This window comes from Charadrius vociferus, unplaced genomic scaffold (assembly GCF_000708025.1).
Source record: "Charadrius vociferus isolate BGI_N301 unplaced genomic scaffold, ASM70802v2 scaffold326, whole genome shotgun sequence".
Lineage (NCBI taxonomy): Eukaryota > Metazoa > Chordata > Aves > Charadriiformes > Charadriidae > Charadrius > Charadrius vociferus.
The window spans coordinates 624,134-646,631 of NW_009649062.1; the positions used below are offsets into that span (position 1 = coordinate 624,134).

The 22,498-nt window shown below is 41.4% G+C and overlaps 1 protein-coding gene across 1 annotated transcript in view; it reads left to right on the plus strand.

Annotated features, from left to right (window-relative positions):
- Nucleotides 1–17,801, plus strand: part of GPR133 (G protein-coupled receptor 133) — a 156,232-nt gene extending 138,431 nt beyond the window's left edge. Inside the window, exons 22-25 of the mRNA XM_009888102.1 lie at nucleotides 12,500–12,626; nucleotides 13,882–13,923; nucleotides 16,436–16,528; nucleotides 17,214–17,801. Of these exons, the coding sequence (XP_009886404.1) occupies nucleotides 12,500–12,626; nucleotides 13,882–13,923; nucleotides 16,436–16,528; nucleotides 17,214–17,309 (358 nt within the window). The 3' untranslated portion in view covers nucleotides 17,310–17,801. The remainder of the gene's footprint in view (nucleotides 1–12,499; nucleotides 12,627–13,881; nucleotides 13,924–16,435; nucleotides 16,529–17,213) is intronic.
- Nucleotides 17,802–22,498: the final 4,697 nt, after the last annotated feature.

The following is a 22,498-nucleotide window of genomic DNA, read 5'->3' on the forward strand; positions in this document are numbered from 1 at the left end:
ATTTGCAAAGGCAGTCCCTGGGAGAAGGTGGCGATCAAACCAGTCAGTAAAACATTTTGATTTTGACAAATTAGAAAATACTTTTTTGGAACTTTTCTGACTGGGCTTTTCATTACCTTTGATAAACTTGATAAAAGCTGTACGTTGCCTGACTTAACTTTAATGCCAGCTTAATAACAAATCAAGTTCCCCACATCACAGCATGGCATAGCTGGATGCTTTTCTGCAGTCCGCGGTACCCTCCGAAGCAGCAGTCACTAGCAGCTTCTAGAAGGCAGAGAGCGAGGCAGCGTGATTGTAGCTGTACTTCAGCAATTCTTTTTTTTCCCTTATGTACATTTGAGACAGGCGATCAAGCAAGTATACGGCTATTTATTTGCCACTACTGCAGTTAAAGCTCATATGAACCATTACACAGAAAATTACTTTTCTTTCTCAGTTTATATGCCTGACCTTGATAGTTTTGCTGTTCGCTGGTACCGTTGCCATGGAAATGAGAGAACGATCTTTCTGTTGATATCATTGCATAATTAAGGGTCACTGAGACTGTTTAGGTCAAGAGATCATTTTCAGAGTTCAGCTCCTTGGGGGGTGAATGTTATTCCACAGAAATTTTGCGTATGGGCTGATGTGATTGTTACTTTGTCATCCTAAATTAAACTATGGGCCCCACTGACTTCAGGCTAAGAGCCAAACCTCCGGATTTCCAATAACCCCCGTCTCCGCGTAGCTGCTTTTTCTGGGTGTTCCTGGGCATACAGAACGCCCAAGCTATGAAGTTCGTTGCCACTTGTCAGCTGAACAGTGGTACCTGGCTGTGTAATTGCTCCTGAGCAGTTTGAATTGTGTGTAGAACACAATCACTTACAGTGGTAAAAGCCTCTGGTGATGGCAATTTGAGTCTCTCCAGGCTGTAGCTAGCTCCAAAGTTTTTTCGTAATGGCTTCTTTTTAAAAAAGTTTGACGTTTCCACAATGGCAGTTTAAGAAAGGACAAATAGGAGCCTGTCCTTCTCCAGTGGGCATCGACAACAGTTTCTTTCCTTCCCTTCAAACTTACGTACTCAAAAGTTGTCCCATTTTTGACGGGCCACATTTCCCAGACTAGCAATCATTCTTGGCGCTTGCCTCCGGAGTCTTTCCAGAGTACCACACTTTTCTTGAAATCTGATACCCAAACCCCAGTATGATGCTCCAGCTCAGACATCACCAGCACGGAGCACAAAGTAGGGCTGCTTCATATTTTTAACATATGGTGCCAGGGGGATGGGAGCAGTCTTTTTTCAGTGGTGCCCAGTGATAGGACGAGGGGTAACAGGCACAAGCTTGAACATAGGAAGTTCCATCTTAACATGAGGAGGAACTTCTTCACTTTGAGGGTAGTGGAGCAGTGGCACAGACTGCCCAGAGAGGTGGGGGCGTCTCCCACTCTGGAGCCATTCCAAACCCGCCTGGACGCCGTCCTGTGCAACCTGTTGTAGGTGACCCTGCTCTGGCAGGGGGGTTGGACTAGATGATCTCCAGAGGTCCCTTCCAACCCTGACCATTCTGTGATTCTGTGTTCCTGGTTTGACATCCCAGAGTAAGGAAAAAAAAATCGTAATGGGGTTACATTACTGGCTGCAGTTTTACAAATCTTAACCCCCCCCTACTTTTATAAACTGTATTTCATTATAATTATCATTAAGTGAAGCTAGCTCCACATTAACACCTAATCCTGTGCTTCTGACAACTCATGGGATGTTTTAGTGATAAAAAAGGGCCCATCCACATTAGCCTCCTGGTTTGGTAAGCCAAAATAGACGTACGCTGCCATACTGTTCCCCTTTCCTTTGCCTTTATTTTCACTCAGAGATATTTGGAAGGTCTGTCTGCCTATAGTTTCTGGCTCTCTGAGCAGGTCTACATTTTTGATATACCTTTTCTTTTTCCTGGAGTGTCCTTTCTGAACAAGTTGTGCCCTTTCATATCAGTATTCCAGTCATGTGAATTCTTCCCTCAAATCTCCTGTTATGTAAGGAAAAGTGAACGCTACAAGGTCCTTTTTCATAACTTCTGTAATTTGACAATTCCTCTTTATTAGCCCTGGGTCTGTCATCCTGGTTTACTGCCGGGAAAACAAAGATTTTCACCGCATGATATAATAACTATAAAAAAAGATTCTGATGGCTGTAAATAGTGCAATAAGACTAATTTTCAGAATATTGTTTCAAGATGACTTGCAGAGATTTAGCCAATTAAAAATAGTGAGTGTTGGGCTAAAGTAGTTGGGGTAATGTAATGCCTCACACTGACAATACACCTGGGGACAGTCTATACAGAACGCCGTCATGAGACGGAAGAGGTCCTGCATTGGGAGCTTTGAAAACGGATAAAACAATGAAGACTGCAGTGGAAGAAATAATTAGGTGCAAATGTTGGAGAAAAGAAGTAGATGCCATCTAGCCTGATCCATCTGGCACCCAGAGGCAGGATCTGCCCTTTGGGACACTTCCATTGCCTTGTCCTTGGAAGAGACAGGTAATGAGTTTTCTGGGAATAAGCTGTCGTAAGAAACTCCTTCTCCCGGGCTGAGTCCAGCGTGGAGCCAGGCACGCCGTCCCTGTTAGAGGAAGGGGGGCTCTGAAGGAACATCTGTTCTCACATATGCGGAGCGTCCAGAGCAGCCAAGGTTAGATTATCCCAGCAATATGTTGCTCCTGTAACTAACTTTATGGTGATATTTGGCAATTAATCATTTGATATCTTTGTCTGGTCTAGAAACAGAAATAATGCCATAACCTTTTTCAACCCAGGACCAGCTCACGGCTAACTGTATATATGGATGAAACCAAATCCTTCTGCATGGTATCGGTTGTCTGGTTGTGAGAAAAAAACGCTGATCTTTCCTTGGGTGCTTTCTCTGAAAGGTGCAAACTGAAAAAACAAGAGGACTGTTCCACCTTTGGAAACAAAGCAATGCTTAATAATAGCATGCTATATAAAATAGACCTGACCTAGTAGAACATTGCAATTTATTTTCTTTTTAAAACAACAAATTAATCCCTCCAGACTTCCCAGTCAATCTGCTTTTGTGAGAGTATTAAAGAGTCCCTGAAGTGGAAGTGGGTCATATTTTCTTATCTTTCTTCCCCCCTCTTACTTCCTTTAAAGTAACTCCAGAATCAGCTTTTAAGGAAGAAACAAACACTGTAAGAAATAGGGAAGTGAATGGTTTGTGTTCAAGAAATCCATAAATCTTCACTATTGTAAGAATTAGAGCTTGTTCTTTTAAGTTGCTTTCATTTTCCACACGGTTTTCTGAGAATGTGATTATTTTGGCTTCTGGCCATGATTGTCGATACCACCTGCTGGGAAATTAGTTCTGTCGCCCACTACAGAGTCTCCCAAAAGACTTTTGCAGCAGCCACATTTTTTTGACTTCCAAAGAATTTAACATGTGACCACAACAAACAGTCCACCCTTTATGTCTACCTGGATATTAATGAAATGCACCATCGAGTGTGAATTTATTATAAATGATTGTTGGCAAAAGGATTGTATTGTTGCTCGCCTATGTGGTACTCAGCAGATCTTACGTGATCATCTAACTGGAAATATTTATACTGTGTGTTCTTTTAAGGGGTTGCTATAGGAAAAGCGAAAACATACTCTGTTTTCTGGGGCTGTTCCTGAGGTTCAAGTGATGCTTCAGTAGAAGCAGAGCATGGAAGGAAGCACAGGGAGACACAATGCTTTCATGATTAAAGCAGAAATATGCAACAAGTCTATTCACTAGCAAAAGCTCCCAGTCGCCTTTTAAAAACGACGACTTCACCAAGAACAGAGAATCTTTTGGGTGTCTCTTGGGAATGAATTCACGCACAGGTGGGTATCCTGTGCTACAAAGCCTCTCCGTGCAGGTACTGTATCTCCTCACCCAAACCCAATCACTAATACTCCTCGATTGGCTGTGGAACATTCTTCCAGTGTGAGAATGAGCTCTTAGTGTTTTCTTTGATGACTCGATGGCAAAGTTCAGTGGAAAATTAGCTCTAACCTTGGACTTGGGGATGGAGAAGCAGAGAATGCTGTCTCAGCAGCAGTGCCATGAGAGAATTAGTGTCAAAAACGTCGGAGAAAGGAATTTTAGAAAGAGAATAGAAAAATCCCACTGCAAATTCAGTTCCCCTGGGAAAACCACAACCACTGAAAACTCAGCTTGCAAGAACATTACATTTTCATTCTTTATATTCTTTTACCAGGTTGCATTAAAGACAAGGAGAAGTACATGTTTTAGCCAAGTACTTATTACTTCCTTTGAGAAGTATTTTTTTCTTTTGTAGTTTTAGGATCAGGAGGTGATGGAGGTGACACGGGACCTGATCTGTGGGAGGCCTGAGCAGGACATGGATTCCTGAATCCCTGGGTAGGCGCTGAAGTCAAAAGTCAATGCTACTAGCCCCTGGCATTGCCTTCTCAGTATTGAAGTTCTTAAGGTACCTCCATTTCTGGTCACGGCCATTATTTTGTCAGGCTTGATGGGGGTTTGAAGGGAGACTTGGATTTCAGTCCCTGCTCCACTGAATATTTAATATAAAGTAAGAATTACTAATAAAGCAAGGATTAGGTAGGACTCCTCTCTCAGTGGAGTGCCTCATGAGTAATCTGTGGAGAACACCTGCTCTCTCTGACCCAGGGAATATTTAATTATTTAATATAAGTGGAACGGGTTCAGTAGGTGAGAATGACCATCAAGCAGGGAATCAAAATGCTCTTCTGGAAAAGAGGGAAGTGCAAGCCCTTAGGCAGAAGAGTGGTTTGAGCCCAGACTCCTATATTCTGGGCAAATGCTGTATCAACTAAAGGCAGCTTCAGCTTTTGGGAAGACTTAGGAGAAGTGGCACTGCGTTGGCAGCACCTGCCGTCTCGGGTGAGAGCGCTGGGTATTGTGCACTGAGCATAACAAAAAAGGAGGAATGCCACCCCCCTTCCCACTCGCATGATAAAAAAAAACAATCTGAATTCAGTTGCTGTTGCAGCCTATATATATATATATATATTTTTAATAGCTACAATACTTTCGACTAGCAGTGTCTTCCCTGGATTATAAATGGCACCCACCAGAAAGCAATGATCTGAAGTCTCTGTAAATATTTCTTATTCAGTTTCACAACATTGCTTTGAAAGGGCAAATAACATTTGGGAAAATGGGAAATGGCATTTGCAGTTACCAGTGGGTTTGTCTTTTCTTTTTTTTTTTTAAATTTATAGTTGTGCTTAGAAATCATCTGAGATTAGGCTAGGAACTGTATATGTGCTAATTAAAAGACATTCCTTGTGCCATCAGCTTTATTGTCTATATAGCCAAGACAAAGTGTAGGAGGAGAAAAAGGTGCATGTATATTTGCCGAAGTTCATGAGCTACTGCTCAGTGGCAGGAGCAGAATTAAAATCCATGTCTGTCCTTTCTGAGATGAGAGCTCTACTCGTTAGATCAAGGTGTCTAGCAGCGTTCAGAGATTCATTTCGTTTTGAAAAAAACCCGAACACCTACTCTCAATGTCACCTGCGTGCAGTGTGCGGAGCAAATCGGTTGCTAAGTTAGACGGGGGCCTGCGGGATTTGACTCGCAAGCCCGTGCTTTGGCTGCTCTGCTGAGCTGCTGATACCGCCCACAGCGCATGACTCTGCTGAGACTTGGCTGTTCTTCACTGAGGAGTGAAAGAGAGTTTGATCCTGTAGACTCCAAATGATATCAGTGGCTTTGGATCAGCCCCAAAGACCGTTGTGTATGTTTTCGTTGCCGTTCACTAAAAAGGACAAGTTGTTAGCAGTATTCTTCCATTTGTCTGTTTGCCGTTGGTGGCAACTCGCCACCTAAATCGCTTGGTGTTGGGGTTGCTCCTTGGAGAACCAGGTCACCAAGTGAGCAGCAGCACACAGTGCTCCTGAGTGCCCTTCCGCAGGCAGCAGGAGGCGGGAAGCCCCAGTGCTGGCCGGAGGGAGCCGAGGGGGCGCGTGGGGGAAGCACCGCGGAACGTGAATGAGAAACATCTTCATCCGTAGTTAGAATTGCTGCGTGTGCTTTCCCAGCAGCTTTCCAGCTTTGGGGTTAGTGAATGTTACTTGTAACAAATGGGAAACCGAAGCTAAATTCAACTCGTCCCGGCATTAGTCTGAAATGTTAGTTACAGGTTTTTGGATTTATTTATTTGGATTTACAAAGGATACTGCTGACAGTGGCCATTGAAGAGTTTAAGAAACAAGAGAGAAAATTCAGTTAAGAGGCCTATTTGTCAGGATAACAGTTTTGGTGAATTGTTGTGAAGGATTCTTGCTTCTTTTAGGCAACGTTCCTCCAATTATTATATAATCTTGGCTTATGGGTCTGAATTTAGTTCTTACTTCAGCAGGCATCATGACTGAAAAGTGGATGTCAGAAGTCTTAAGAGGATTAGTGCTCTATATATAACCAATAAAATTGATTTGTGAATTAGGGGTCACCTGCACAGAACTAATAAAGTTGGGGTTTTTTTCTGAAAGCAGTGAAATTTCTTGTAGCTGTCAGTGTAGTCGTTCTGCATCGGTGTAAGATATCGACAGCGTGCTCAGGGCAATAGCAGAAAAGGGCAGAGATTAAATAAGGGGAAGGGAGCAATCTCAATTGAGTAGAGCTGTTCCAAACCAATTGCAAATACAATAAAACTGTAAGGCCCAGCCCTCCTCGCGGAAAAATGTTCCTAGTGACTTCACTAACAGTGCAATGATTTTATATGCGGTTGGTAATGAAAATACATCCCAGAAGGGCCGAAACCTGTACTTCTTGCACACTAGGAACTCAATACACCTATGGTAAATAGCCAACTCAGAAAACTTCCCTTCCTCTACTGATTGATTAGTGCCCACTTCAGGATCTGCGCCGGTGTAAGCCGCTGGCTGTCAGTCTGTCTCCGACTGAGCAAGACGCACAGAAAATATCAAAATCCTGCACTGAAGTGAATGCCAAAACAAAAGCAACCAGACAAAGCCAACTGAAGAAATTTGGAGTGGAAGTCCTCTGGTGAGCAAGGTTTACTTCTCAGGAATTGGAATTAAACTGTAAGAACAGGAAAAGGGAAGAAAAATACTTTTTTTTTCAACAGGAGATTTAAAGGGTGAATGCACGTTAAATGGACAGCTCGATTAACAATTAATGCATAAAGTTAACGCTGTTCTTGCAAGAAGTGTATCAGAAAAATTTCCTAAGGATTTTCAGAGGACTGCACCCTGCCCCCTGGCACGGGGCGTCACGCGGGCTGAGCGGGACTGTACAGGAGCTATAGGACGTGCGGCGCCGGCTCTGCGGGGCCGATGGCAGAGGAGGTGGCACTGTGCGGTACTAATGCATTGCTGTCTGCTTGTTGCAGCGAACGAGCACGCAAAGCTGAGTGAAACCAAGGCACGGCAGAGTGGTTCTTGGTGAGCGGCACTTCAGGAGTCTCCGCAGCCCAGCTGAAGGGACTGTCAGCGCTGGGGCAGAGCGAGCGACGACCCCAGCCGTAGCCTGAGTTGATAGATAGGCTATGTACCGCCAGTAACATCCCCAGGGCTACTCCATATAGAATCACAGAATAGTTTGGGTTGGAAGGCACCTTTAAAGGTCATCTAGTCCAACCCCCACTGGATATCAAAATATATACACTGGATATAGAAAATGTAATCAGACTCAAGACATTTTTTGTATTTTCCAGAAGTTGTCTATAATGCGAAATAATAACAGGTACATACCTTAAAAAAATATATTGGCAAAAGGAAATGATAGAAAGCAGAAAAGAAATCTTTTGTGCTGGTTTTGCTTTGTTCCTAATTAATTAGTTCCAGGACTGATCATTCAGTGTATATAGATGCAGAGAGACAAAAAGCTCACCAAACTTCATGGTGTTAGACTGCAGAAGAGTAATGATATCTGAGCTTTTAAAAGTGTAGGTAAGAAACAGGCTGTGAGGCTGCTTCTAATTTCAAAGGCCAGAGCACGAGAAGGGGCACACAGGAGAAATTTCCAGGGTCCTTTGTAAGGCAGTGGCCGTTCTGTTTCCTGACACATTAGGGCACAAGGACAAAGAAAGATTTTAGCAAGGTTTATGAAGTCCTGGTGGGGCTGGACCTCAATATCTGCAAAGTAAGACCTGCCCCTGCCCCAAAGTATTGCTCCTTCATGTCACCAATTTCATAGACAATAAAAAGCTCAAGCGGTGGTAGTGACTGTTTTTTTTAAGGTTGCACAGTTTAAGTCATGCAGTGTTCCTTCTCCAAAACCAACATGTATTTGATTGCGCTCTATATATTAGTGTACTAGAACTAATCTACTGAAATACTCATGTAGCAAAGAAAGATGGGAATAATAAAAATAAAAAGTATGTGCAGTGTGTCAGAATTAATGTGCCTAGTGGAACATTAACTTCTGTATTTCTAAGATTTTTTAACCTTGCCACCTTAATGGTGTTCTGACACAGCATTTCACATTTAGTATTTTTCTTTTTTAAAGTTCAAAGTCATAATGAAATAAGGATGGGAAGGGGAGGGGTAAGTGGAAGAAAATAAAAGAGGACCAGGAACAATAGAGCTGAGTCCTTTGCTTTGTGAGTAAAGCTCATAAACACCTTGAACTAGTAACCTCATACATAGGATGAAATTCAGAGCACGCAAGCATAGAAAGCCATGCAATAATTGGGCAAAAAAAAGACTTAAGAAATTTAAGTGATGCATACGCAGAGCTGACCCTTAGTCTTACATGAATTTCACCCTCACATAGCTGCTTTTCAGTGCTTGAAACACTAATACATTTGTATGAAAAATCCCATATATCTGTATTTTGTTTTCATGTTTAGCTATGTATTTCTGCTGCACATGTGCTGAACCCTGTGCTTAATAGTGAGCAGTCTTTACTGATACATTATTTTTGAAAATGTCTAAGGCATTTGTGATGTTAAAGGCTCCTGAAAATCCAAACTCTAAGAATGATTTTGAAAACAAATGAAATTGAGTACCGAATCTATTCTGTTCCCAACTGCAAATTACAGATGAAGCTTTTCATGCTCCGATGCAAAGAGAAATAATGAAAACTTATTTTTGGCAACAAACCAGCTGGGGAAAATTATATTCCAAACTGCAAATTTTATAAAAATTGAGAGTGTGAGAACAAAAGAAAAAAAGAAAAAAGGGTGGTTTGTAACAAAGACAGTTGTACAAGCGTAGCTGTGTTGGGCATACTAATCACCTGCTGCATCAGGTTAGAGAGGACATCTAAACCGTCATGGAATCAGAATGTACCTACTCCATCTTCCAGGTGTTTGCGTTCCCCCGTCTGCCCCGCGTCCCGCACAGGTGCACTTTCCTGAAGGCACAGGGGCTCTGTAGGATTATACAGCTCTTTCTGCCCAAAGGTGATCGCAAGAGGTGGTCTGCTGGCAGCTCCCCAGTGGAGCACTTCTTACGGTAGAGTTGAAGTGATGAACCTTAATCTTAACAGAGAAAAAAACCCAAAGCATCCTTGATTCATTAAAACAAACTTGTATCGGTTGTTTTGAAATTGTATCTTTTAAAATACATTTTTTAATTAAATAGGAGAGCTCAGGCTTTAAGGTATTCCTTCATTTTCTGGCTGAAAAAACTCTTTGCAGAGCTAAATTGAATTGTGCAGAAATTTTCATGGCCAAGGACATAAATATAAGAATCAATACAGAAAAAAAAAAAGAAGATGATTCCAGATTCTTCCCCGTCCCAGATTTCCCCATAAACCTGAAGCCAACACACACTTTTAATCAAGGATATAACAAAGTGTGTGCTCAGGTCACTGAAATGAACAAGATGTCTGGTCTCTAAGTTTAATTAAAAGATTTCTTCATTGAATTGTGTTGTACAAAATTCTCATTTATTTTATGTTTGTTGTAATTACAAGTGGTCTCTTGTCATGCAGCTCTACACACTTGTCTCCTGAACCTGTCTTTAATCTGTATGAGGGGCTAAAAGGCACAAGTAGGACATTAATCTCCCTAAAACAACTTTCTCTCTTGCACAGGTTTCCAACTAAATAGAAGTCTGCTAATTTCTGAAAAATGTAGCTTTAGCGAGCGTGGACTGACTTTCAGTTTCTCACTACCCCTGTTCCCTTTACTGCCCTCTTGGCTTCTTTATCTATAATTGTACCATAGACTAAATTCACTGAAATATTTTAAACCCATGTTTAGTTGTAAGCATGTGCTTAAATCCCGCGGGCTACAACAGGAGTTAAGTGTTTGCAAGTGCTGTGGTAAGTAGCAATGAGATCTATCTGCCGTGATGGTTCAGGATGTTTCAAATGGGGACAGGTCCCTTCTTTGTGCTTTCTGTCTTGTACCACCAAAATTGTACTCAGCTGCCCGCGAGGATGAGTTTGTCCTTTGATAGCTGTCACTGCAAATATGGTGTCTGGGCGTGCAAAGATTCGACATCTATTCATCCTTGACAGGCAAGATTGCACTGGGCTGTCTTGTTAGTAGGGTCTTGACAGCAAGAATGTTTTGCCCTGTGGGATTCGTGGGGGGCTTTGAGTGATTACAGAGTGGACAGACATCAGGAATGCTTTTGGGTTGCCCAGTGCTGGGAACTAGATGTATAGCGCTTACTGGGAAAAAGTGAGTGATGACTTATTAACTCCATTATTGGTCACCCGGCCCTGCTCTGTTTTACACCTGCCTTTACTGGGTCAAATTGATGTGAAAACAGGCTGTGAAGGTGTTTATAGTTTTAATCAAAAAGCCAGATGGATTAAGCTAAGAACAGAAGGACTGCCATCTCAAATTAAACCAGATAGGCTGAGGGTCCATCCGACCCTCCATCCCCACTGGAAAGGTCAAGCAGAGTGATTCTTCTCCAAATACTTCCTCCCACCTTTCAGCACACTAAAGATTAGGGACTTCCTGCACAAGCGGCTGCATCTGAATTGTCACATTTAACAATCCACAAGAGAACTATAGTCTGTGAATTTATAGGAGCCTTGTTAGATATCCATAGCATCCTGTGGAAAGGACTTCCAGAGAGTAATCCGGGTGTCTTCCTATTCTTTCTGTTATTACACCAGCAACACTCTGCAGGGCTGTTACTACCACACTCCTGAAGTCAGTATTACAGGCTGTACGCAGTCACAAAAGTACAATTCTTTAAAGCAATTGATTAGCATGAATCAGAGACGATGCTCTGAGGACTTCATAAGGAGAAGACATTTGTGTGGAATAAGCAATAATATTTGTGAGTTAAATTTCATCAGTTGTGCCTCTCTTTCTTGGAAGTGGCTGAGTGGAGCTCAGTTGCAGAGAGAGATACTAGCAATGCTTCCACCAGAGCAGAAAACGGATGCAAGGATTGCCAGTGCCTCTTCTGCAGGGTCCCAAGTGCTCTGTGAGGTTTGGCTGCCCTTAATTCCTGTTGCAGATGAAGGAAATGAGCTCCTTGTAGAAAGTTCTTTGGTCTTTAATGTAGAAGACTGCGAACACACTGAAGAGACATAACTGCAATTTAACAATTCTAAACACAATGCCTTTGTTTTTCTCTGTGATTCCCTTTTCTTACTCTTTATATAAAATTTGGTCCACAGAATTCAGCTGCTGCAGAAAACTTTCCGCAATCATTTAATTCTCTGGTATACCACAATTGCTTTTCATCTACCACTAGAACAAACATACTGTACAGAGCTCATTGAGGCAAAACCAAAAATCCCTCTTACTTTCTCAGTGCTATTAGCTTTTTAGCTGTCGTAGCACCTTGTATTGAAATTCTGCCAAATACTCCAAGCTAAGCAGAGTGAACATATATCAGTAGGGACCTCTGAGAAACACAAGCTATTTCAGTATTTGGCATACGTTTCTCTGAATCAACTCAGAACAAAGCAGGGTGGCAGCAGAATAATACGCTGGTGTTAGAGGCTTTGCATTTTGCAGAGGTACATCGTGTTTCTTCCTATTTGTGGTGATTAAAAATCCCAAGTCACTTTCTAGAAAGGAAATACTGTGTTGTCTTGACTTAACTATAGTGCTGAGCAGATCTATTCTGGATATATACTTGTCCTGGTTCCGGCATTCCAAACCACGACAATACTATATACAGTAGTTTTAGTTTTTCCAGGTGATACTGCCTTTCTCAGCTTCTGACCTCTGTTTTCGACTCTTACACTTCGCTCCTCACTGACAAAATGATGGCACTTCACTGTAAACTGAAGATATGGCTGCTGTGGTTATAGGACCATCTCTCCATCTCTTCCCCTGCACCCTCAGTTGCTGATTCTCGGCCTGTATTTATGCCATGTGATACGAGAGTTCTGTTATCCCCGTTTCCATAGATGAAGAATGAGTAATTAAGAGACTTGCCCATTAAAAGAATTACATGACGAAGAGAGTCAGACACACTCTGCCTTGCTGCCAAGGCATAACTGATATACTCCCCGGCATGTGGGCTCAAATTTGTTTAACTGTCTCATCACATTTCCTATTTTCATTTTCTTTCAGACTAACAGCTAAAGCCGTCGCTGTTCTCTTACCAATCTTGGGAAGCTCGTGGATCTTTGGGATTTTGGCTGTCAATGCCCACGCATTAGTATTTCAATATATATTTGCTGTTTTCAATTCACTACAAGTAAGTACCTGGTGGGAAAGTTTATGGCTACTGAACGGCTGCTGAGATCCAATGAACAGATCATTCATAATGTTTTCAGATGCTTGTGTTTATTGGGTTTTTTCCTATGGTCCTTCCTCTGTCTTTTAAGTCTGTGCTGACCATACAGCGCTGGCAATTGTTTAGTGTTTGTATGAACAGAACTTTTATCCCGCTCCTTAGTGCTTCCAGTAGCAATAATTAAATAAATGAGATGATGAGCTAGAGAAAACAAATTCATTCTTCCAGCACTGTGTACCACAGGAAAGATTTTTTAGTAGAGATACCAGAACAATTTTTCAGTGTCAGTTTGACGCTTCATTACTGAGACTAAATGAAAGCGAAGAGAAGTTTGTGGGTATCGTGCAGCGTAAGGAGAAAAGCGGAGCTATTCCGCATGCTGCAGAAACCAGCATGTGACTCTTGCATGCAATTAGACCCTCCTCGTCTTAAGACACCAATCCAGAAGAATAGCTCTGTGCAAGAAGGAATATAAGCATCTGCTTAGCTTTAAGTGGATATTTCAGTAGAGGCATAAATCTATAGCTGTATTACAATTCCTTCCCGAATAATGATTACAAAGAGGAAAAAAAAAAAACTTTTGTAAATCCTTTTTTGTGTCAGGAAAAAATACTGCTACGGTCACAAAATGAGTTCAACAGAGTTCTCCCCATAAGCTGATAAGAAAAGTTCAAATTTTCATCCAAAATAAAAAACATAAGTTTGACTGAATACTTCCCAAAAGAAAATAAAATTATTTTGGGTGGGAAAGGAGATGGTACTTTTTCACTTTCCACTGGACAAAAAGCCCAAAGATAGCAAAATTCTTTTGTGAAAGTTTTCCTAATGCTAATACTGCTGTTTTCTAAAGTGAAAAATATTGATCTGGTGTTTCCCAAAGAGCATTTCCCTCTGCCTTTACCTTTGCAAGCACAGACAGAAAGTTCTCTTACAATGAAAACAGAATTCTGGCTCCTTTTCAACCAGATTTCTCCTTTAGCACCCCAAGGTTTAGGAGATGCTGTTTTACAGGAGGTAAAAGATCCAGACAAGCCTCAGAGTAACGTAATGCTTCAGGTTTCTCCAGTTTAACAGGGGGCACAATTTGGCCCACTCTTCGATATTTATAGCTCTCCAGCTACTCAATACCTGCTTCACACAATACTGTAAGAAATACATTATTGTATTTCATTCTTCACAAGCAGTTCTCACCCTTCTCCCTTTTATCTGTTTTCAGGGATTTTTCATGTTCCTGTTTCACTGTCTTCTGAATTCAGAGGTATGTAACCAAATGGTGTTAACAAATTTGGTGTTACCAAATTCAAGTAACATAGGTGTAAAACAAGAAAATACTTCCTCTGTTATCATTGCCTGTTATGCCACTGATTTCTTTTTTTTTTCAATTAATGCATGACTGTTAGTGACTTCGTGAGTCACGGCGTTTTGAGCCATGCCTGACATTTATTTTATTTAACATTAGAAAGGTTGTTTTTTAAAAAAAGAAGATAAGAGAAGGCAGCTGAAGACTCAGGGAAGCACTCCTGATGTCTGGAGGGGCTGAGCAGGGCACGGGCTGTGCTGCTAAGGGAGGATGCTTAACCAGAGGGAGCAGGACTCACTCTGGCAGTCCCCGCTGGGGGGCCTCTGGCTTGGTTACATCTGTGGCTCCAGAGAGGAACCACATAAATGTTTTTTCTCAGCAAAACACGCTTTTGGAAGTTACTCATGCAATCCTTAATGGGAAACCAAACAGAGTAGAACATATTCCAGGTATTTTTCTTGGAAGGAAGTTCGGGATTTCATAGTGGACCAAGAGGCATCTTTTTGCATTAAGGCTGTCTCAGAGCAACTCGGGCAAAGCCAAGGCATGGCTGATGGAGACCGTCTCTGCTGGGCCTGGAGCTTGCAGCATCCTCTCCTCCCACAGCAGATAGCAGAAAACGTTGAGCAGTGTGTGTTAGTGATAATGAAGGTTTCTTATGGAAACCATTCTCAGCACGCGGATGGGGGTACTGCTCAGTGAGCACCCACATAGCTTTGATTCCCCCACGACTCACTCTCCTGGCTGCTGCTAACTAGCTCTGCCCCATAGCCTGCTGCTCCTTCCTATGCAACGAGAGCACTCCACCTCTTCTGTGGAGATGTTATTTATTAATGTTTGCCAACCTATTCTGTCTTAGAGCATCGATATGATCTTTGCTACAATCAGTTTGGAGAAGCGGCACCGACTGTGAAATTCTTGATCTTTATTGAAATCAGCTGAAGTTAAGCAGGCAGGTTAAAGATAAGGAGGAAGAATATTTCTTTATTCTATTCTCCCCCAGACTCAGAAAGCTTTCTTCCTGCTGTCAAGCCTCAAACACCTTACATTAAATACAAATATTTGAATTGCTGCCATTTTTCCAGGAACCTCATGAGAAATTACATTCAGAAACTTTTCAGAATTTGTATTCTCAAAAACCAGTTCATATATAGCTAATGTGAACTGTCATTTTTGGAGAGCGGGTCTTACTGGCTCCATCGTATGCTGTGCATATCTAAAATACTTCTTCAGCTAAACAATGAGAATTCTTTTTGAGAATTTTGTTCTTACCATATGAGTCTTACCATAGAAGTAAAACTCAGATACTGTAAAGCGAAATCTGCAGATATTTCCAAGTGGTTGGGTGAAAACGAGAGCTTTATTCCCAGTGTTCCTGGACGAGAAATGCACAGCCGCTATAAAGAAGCGCAGGAGAATGGGGGTGACAGGGCGCGAGCAGCCTCTCCCGCAGCACACGTCCAGCACCAGTGTCACCCCTGACAGCTCAGTCATCAAAGCCCCTCGGCCTCCCTCAGCAACGTGGCTCTGTGCCTCGCTCGCACCCCTACTGCCACTCCGAAAGTGTAGTTTTCATCTTTCTTACTGCAGGTTGAGCTTCTTATTTCCTGTTTTAGCTGCTACGTGTATAAAGAGTAGATAATTCCCTTCCTCTCTGCAGGAAAGGGAATACTGTAAGACTTACCGTGTCTTCCCCCAGTCTTCCCTTTGGATTAAACCTAAGCTCCTTGCAACGTGTGTTTGCTTCACCTGTGATCACCCTCATTGCTCTCTTCAGGGCTGTCTCCAGCTGGTCCCTGTTTTTCCTGGGATGTTGGACGCAGTGCTGTAGCTGAGACCATGCCTGTGTACAATAGGGAGGAAAGATTACTTTGTGTGTCTTGCAGACTATGGCCCTCCTGACAAGATGTTCTTTATCACAACATCGTAACACTGGTCAATCATTTCCAGCAATATCATATCAATCCTTGATAAATCTCACCTACTTGCCTAAAGAATGAGTCTCACCATCTTTTCTTTATGCAGCTGATTATTTTCACCCCGGTGCAGAATATTCCTCCATCCATAGGGAATTTCATCCAGCATCTTTAAATAATTTCAGTTTTCAAACGGCTGGCAGCTGGCTTAGGACCTCATGGCATCTGGATCCCAGCAGGGCTGCACGCGCTGCAGGGAGAGCCTGCCCGAAGGGGAGAGCTTGTGGTCCAGCCTGGGGCTCTATGTTCAGTTAGAAAATGTGAAAGTTATACAATGCTTTGTATTTAACGTATGGGCACTTGAAAAGTAAAGGTGAATTTTAAAATAAGACCATAAATTTAAAAAAAAAAAAAAATTAGGGGTGGATTGTTTGTTTGTAGTACAGTGACAATGTGGAGGAAGAACAATGGGGAAATGATTGTAGGCTGCGCCTGTGAAAATAAACACAACTTTTTCAAAAGAAATCTATCTGGTTTCATTCTTTTTCCCAAAGGTTAGAGCTGCCTTTAAGCACAAAACCAAGGTCTGGTCCCTTACCAGCAGTTCAACTCGCAACATCAATGTGAAGCCCTTCAATTCAGACATTGTGAGTATTCCTCCTCTCTTTTTCCCCCCTATTGTACTTGAAAGTGTTCCACATTAAATGCTGTTGGGAAGAACAGGACACAAGAAGGCACGTGGGTATTTTTAGGACGTAACCTAATGCATGGTGTAGACAGGTGGAATCAGCAAGTATTGAGCTGCAGCTACAATATCTGTTTTGAAAACGAAAGACACAAATTCTACTTCCTGGTAAACTATCAAATAAAAGTAAACAAAGGTTTACGAACTCTGGAGTATGGTGCAACAAGACTATTCCCGCCAGTCGTAATGGACTTCGTATTATGCATTCAAGCAGCATTTTGGCAATGTATTTGTCTGATGATGATGGCTTTTTGATAGGGCACTTTTACATTTAAGCCTGAGGGATAAAATCTTAAATAAATCAACACGTGAATATGCTTTTCTAGCTCTCCTTAAATTGTTTTGAGGCAAAAGACATTTGTTTTTATAAAGAACCAGACTACTGAAGTGATAGGTATTATTAAGTGATCGCTGCCAATCACCTTAGATCCTGGCAATAACTGTTTAAAAATCCTTTATAGCATATGCTCTCCAGATACTGTGACACGCTGTAATGTAAATAGATGCTTTCAAGCTTTTACTTCATCCAGACATGAGTGGTTTAGCAAAATAAATAAATCTATTTTCAATATTATTTTATTTTCCAGATAACCGGGAACAGGCCAGGCACAACCCCCACAAAGCTGAACACCTGGGATAAAAGCACCAATTCAGCCAACCGCATTGATTTATCGGCAGTCTGACAGTAATACCAGCTTCTCAGTGAAAATCAAGCCATACATTCAGGACCTCTGACACGGTGTCCACCCGTTTCTTCTCACTGTTAATACCAGCAGAAAACTGCCTTTTTAATCACTGCCTAATAAATTGGAAATTGCCATATTGTTTTGTTGAGTAAATAGCCCTCATCTGCTCCCTGAGGAACCGTAACACATTCTACCACGTGGCTATTAGCAACAGCTGTAAAAATAACTCGCACAAACATACACTGGATGGTTTTGTCAGCAATGATGAAAACACTAGGTGCGTAGAAAGGGCTTACTGCTATCTGCAGCATTCCAGCTCCCAGAACCGAGGAGAGGCAACATACCTCTGGAAAGATGGATTTTTATGCTCTAAAATGAAATGCTTCCCATTGTGATAGTGTAATGGGGCTATTTTGGTCTTGCTGTGCACTCTCTGTTTACATTTATTACCTTACAGAATCCAATTATCGAAGTGAAGCTTATTCAAAACACATAGTGTGGTGATTAATTTAAATGCTACAGGGAAGCCAGGACTTGAGGGAGAAGCAGGTTCCAGCTAGTCAGCTCCCAGCACGGGCGGGAATTACCAAAGCTAATATACGCATATGTCTCTATCCACATAAACAGCGTATGTAACACGTAATACTCCCATACGTGGCCTATTAGTATTTTCGATATTCCTGTTGACATCATACCGATAAAAGGCAGAAATGGCCACGGTTGTCCTAGAGCATTGCACAGGGCTTCTATCGCTGATTTGCTTCTGCTGACAAATCGCAACACAAAGTATTCGTATTGCTTTGCCTGAAGGTTTTGGACGCAATCAGCCGCTGTCCATCAAGTGCATTTCGCAAACACGCTGTAGCTTTTGGAAATCAAAACCTGGCACTGTGACTTATCTTTCTCCTTTCACTGGTCAAATCGAGACACTGAATTCCAACCACAAAAATGTAACACAATGATATACTGTGAAGACAGCCAGACTACAAATAAGTCTACGTATTGTTACCTACAGACATCTTTTAAATAGGTCTCTGCGGAGTCTTTTGTGGTTTTAAACTCTGCTCAGCACTTAATAGCTTCTGCTTTAGTACAGCTATGAAGTATCTTTCAGGAGAAAAAAAAACACTGTAATTCTTCTTTTGACCAGTGTTTTGTAGGTTCTCAGAAGTGCTGTTTGGAGCACAAGGGGGTGCGAGCGCGGCTGCACCTTTCCAGCTGGGGGCAAAGCGGACTACAAGCCCCAGAGGTGGTCAGAGCCCCTAAATATGCCTTGCTCTCGGATTTACTCAGCAGCCAGGGTCTCCAGCGCACTCGCCAAAGACGAGGCCCCCTTCGCCGCGGGGCTCTGCAAAAAAGCCCCGCTCTTCCCCGTGCGCAGTACCTGTCTCCCTAACACACCGGCATACTGGTTTGCAGGAACTACCAAGGTAATTATATTGGCTTTCCTAATACACTGCGCTGTCAAAATACTACAAAAAGAGGGAAATACGCAAATGTTCAATCCCATTTTTTGTCTTGGGTTTGGGTTTGGTTTTTTTTTTTTTCCCTTAATCAAAGGTCGTATTTTCAGTAGCTCAGACCATTTCTGGTCCCAGTGAATCTGCTATTGATTTCTGAGAGAAAAGGTATTTGCACCCTAACGTGCAGGGTGGAAATTGTTTATTGGGCAGTAAATTTGTAAAAAAAAAAAAAGAAAATAAAAGTAAATTGATCTTTAGGGGACAGGAAACATTCGTCAATTAGGACTGAACTTAGTGAAGTGTAGAAAACATCAATGCATTTCCTTTTTGATTGATCCAGAACAAGTTTTCTCCGTATTTCCTTCCTGCACTAAATAAAAATTACCCGTTTCAGTTTGGAGCAATCTTTTCTACCTTCTGTGCCTTCTCCTGTTCCTGGCCAAGACTTGGTATGGTCACCAAACTGAAACCCCACAGGGCACCCAAGTTTGTCTGTGGACTGCAACACTGTACAGGAATTATCTTAGTTTCCCCAGATACATGCTGGATTTACGCAGCTGGAACAGAGCAGAACGTGACCTACTGCATATCACACATATACACGCATGAAATATATAAGCTTCTAATCTAGCAACTTCCTATTGCTAAATAATTCAGGTTTTGACAGTTCACTCTAAAAGGTGGGTCAGTAAAAGCTAAATATCTAAATAGCTATGTCTTTATTTTGGCTTTTGTGTCTGGCGTTTCCCTAGCCTTTTCTACATTGGACTGTCTTACAGCTGCACATATATGGGCTTTTCTTGTCCTCGGAATGATTATTTTTTCCCCAAAGGACACAGTGGAAGGAGCCCTTGGAATGTATGGAGGAGACTGTAACAGAACAGTACTGTGATAACAGAGTTCAGTCTTTGTATTCTGTGCAGACAACGTATTTAAGCGTATTTTTTTATACTGGAGCATGTGGGGTTTTGTTGTGGGTTGTTGGGGTATTTTTAACACTGTGACCAGGGGTATAGATTGAACCCCTCCTTGGTCATCTCTCTTCTAATCATTGTGTTATAGCACACACAGTTCCGTGAATGAACCAGAGAGACATATAAAAGCTGTTAAAAAAAAAAACCAACTTAATTTTAAAGACTATTCCCCCCTACAAAATTTCCATTGCCTGCATTTCCTCCCGTGCTGATGTATACGGGTCACCTTTGTCACTACCCAAGGCTCATTTGAAAAAAACATGGGACATACAAATGACAGTACCAATGACAGCTGTGTGAAGAGCTAAACCTGTTTTTCATCCAGGCATACCATATTTTAAAATCATCCACCAAAAATAAGAAGAGCATGAAAATGTTTTTGGTTTTATACTTTAGAATGTGACATAGATGTATTACATATTGCGGGAGCATTCATTATCCTGTATCTACTGAGATCCACTGCGGATAACCTGCATCCCATGCTTTAACTTTTGAACGTTACTTGTGATGAAGCAGTTTATCTTGTTGTTTATGTCACACAAGGTTAGGAACTAGAACACTGTATTTATAATATTAGGTTGGGGATGGGGTTTCTTCTGTTTTTTATAAACTGGTAAAAACCCCACAAAGTACAAATGTGTTCCATTGCCATCTAAGTCCATTCTTTTTGTATGATTCAATGTATTTTTGTTGTTACTGACTGCAGCAAATGTACTGAATAAGAAATGCTCAAATGAATCTTTAAACAATCTCTTCCTGTCCTCAGTCTTTTGAAGCCTGAAAATCTTGCAGTTTATTTATGGGCTTGTATACAGCAGCTTTTGCAATATTTTTTTCAGGACAGCATCGTTTTGTCAATGGTATGAAATCTTAATTGAATGAGATGTGAGTTTTAAAATAGGTAATGTAGCAAGAATGACTTTGCCAGTAAGTAGTAAAACAATTTAGTTTTGTTGTTTTTCTCCCAAAATAAATAAGAAATCTTAATTTCCTAAAAGAACTTTGTATTTGTTCAAATTGTTCATCTGACATGGGTTATAAACAACAGCATGACAATTATGGCTCCCCGTGAGTCCTATTGTTGTGATTAAGCAAGCAGAGCTTTACTCATAGGAGAAGTCCTACTACACGTGTCAGGTGTGCCTCGATAATGTGCAGAAAATATTTTTGGATTAAAGTTTATACCCACAGAAGATACTGAGGAAAGTCCTTCCCTCCACTTTAAGAAAGGAGCCTATTTTATGAAGCAGCTGCCGCCGATTATTTCTTCTAACCCAACTATTCCAGCAACCTGGTCAAGGTCAGTTCCTAGGTGAAAAAATTACATCTATGGATATGACAGATTCTGTCTCAGAGGGGAAACTTCTCATTCTACCAGATCGCTGAATATAGCAGTGTGTCTCACTGTGTGTGTGTGTGTGTGTGTATATGTATAGATATATATTTATATATACACACACTTATACCCACACACGTATTTTATACATATAAATATATATCTATTAAAATAAAATATATATACATCTTTCAGAAGTCTCTTTCTATCACCACACCAGCATCATCTTCTCCACTGTTTTCTGTGGTTGGGGACAGAGAATTTGCTGGCTGGAAGAGGGGGTCACCGGCAGCCACTAACTTTCCATGGCACTTTGCACTCTCCTGCAGCCAAGTAGCTGTAGCAACAACCAACTGCCACCAACCATCCATGTTTTTGGATGCCTGGGAGCGTAGATGGTCAAAAAGGAAGGTGTTTCCGAAATGCCAGGGGTTTTTTCATTGCTCTGCTGTTACTCTCCTGTGTGACCATCAGCAAGTAACTTTTCCTGACTATCCATTTATCCCATCAGTGAAATGAATCCCATCAGTTTATCCCATCAGTTTCACTCTATAGCAGGGCAACAGGTCATAATAAAGGGTATTTCCAAAATTGTGATTTTTTTTGAACTAATGCACTTTATATTCAAACTTTATCACTTTTATCTGAAAATGATAATAAATGATAATGATAAATGATAACTTCAGAAATTTTACACCTCAAAGACCAAACGCCTCCAAAAGCTTATCAAGAGAGGGGTGCAAACCTGTAGATGACATGTTTTCAAGGTTAAAGCTAGTTCTCTTATGATTAATAGGCTGCTAGCTGCCTCCTCTGTGTTGCATAGCTGCGTAGATGTGGTGGTGTGATGATGGGAAGTTAAATAGGAGGGGAATTATGTGATGAAAAATAACTAGAGCAATTATAGCCTGAAAAATTAAAGACTGGAATTTAGATAAGAAAGGTATTTCATCATCTTTCAATACCCGTTACAAAGAAACCTTCCTTTGTATTCCTCCAAATCACGTAGCAAGGCAAACATAAAGGAATGCTTTCTTGCTATTCTGTGAAACGTAGAAGGTATTTTTAACATTTATCATTCATGACAGAATAATAAATTAGATAATTTTGGCACTGCTTTACATCATGCTTGCTTTTAAAAATATTTTCATTATATCTGTGTTATGCTTGGATGACTCAGTGTAGTGTGTCATGGATAGTTATTGCTATAATTGCCCTTGTTCACACAATTTTCTTTCTCAATAATCCCATATGTTCTTGGAATTCGGAGGCCATATTTCATCTTGTCAAGGGTGATTACAACACTAAATGTACCACTGACATCAGCATCTTCACCAGGTACTGACACACGACAGGAATATCGAGTCATAAGGGTGGCTTTTAAGCACCGTTCAGTGCACTTTTTACCAAACA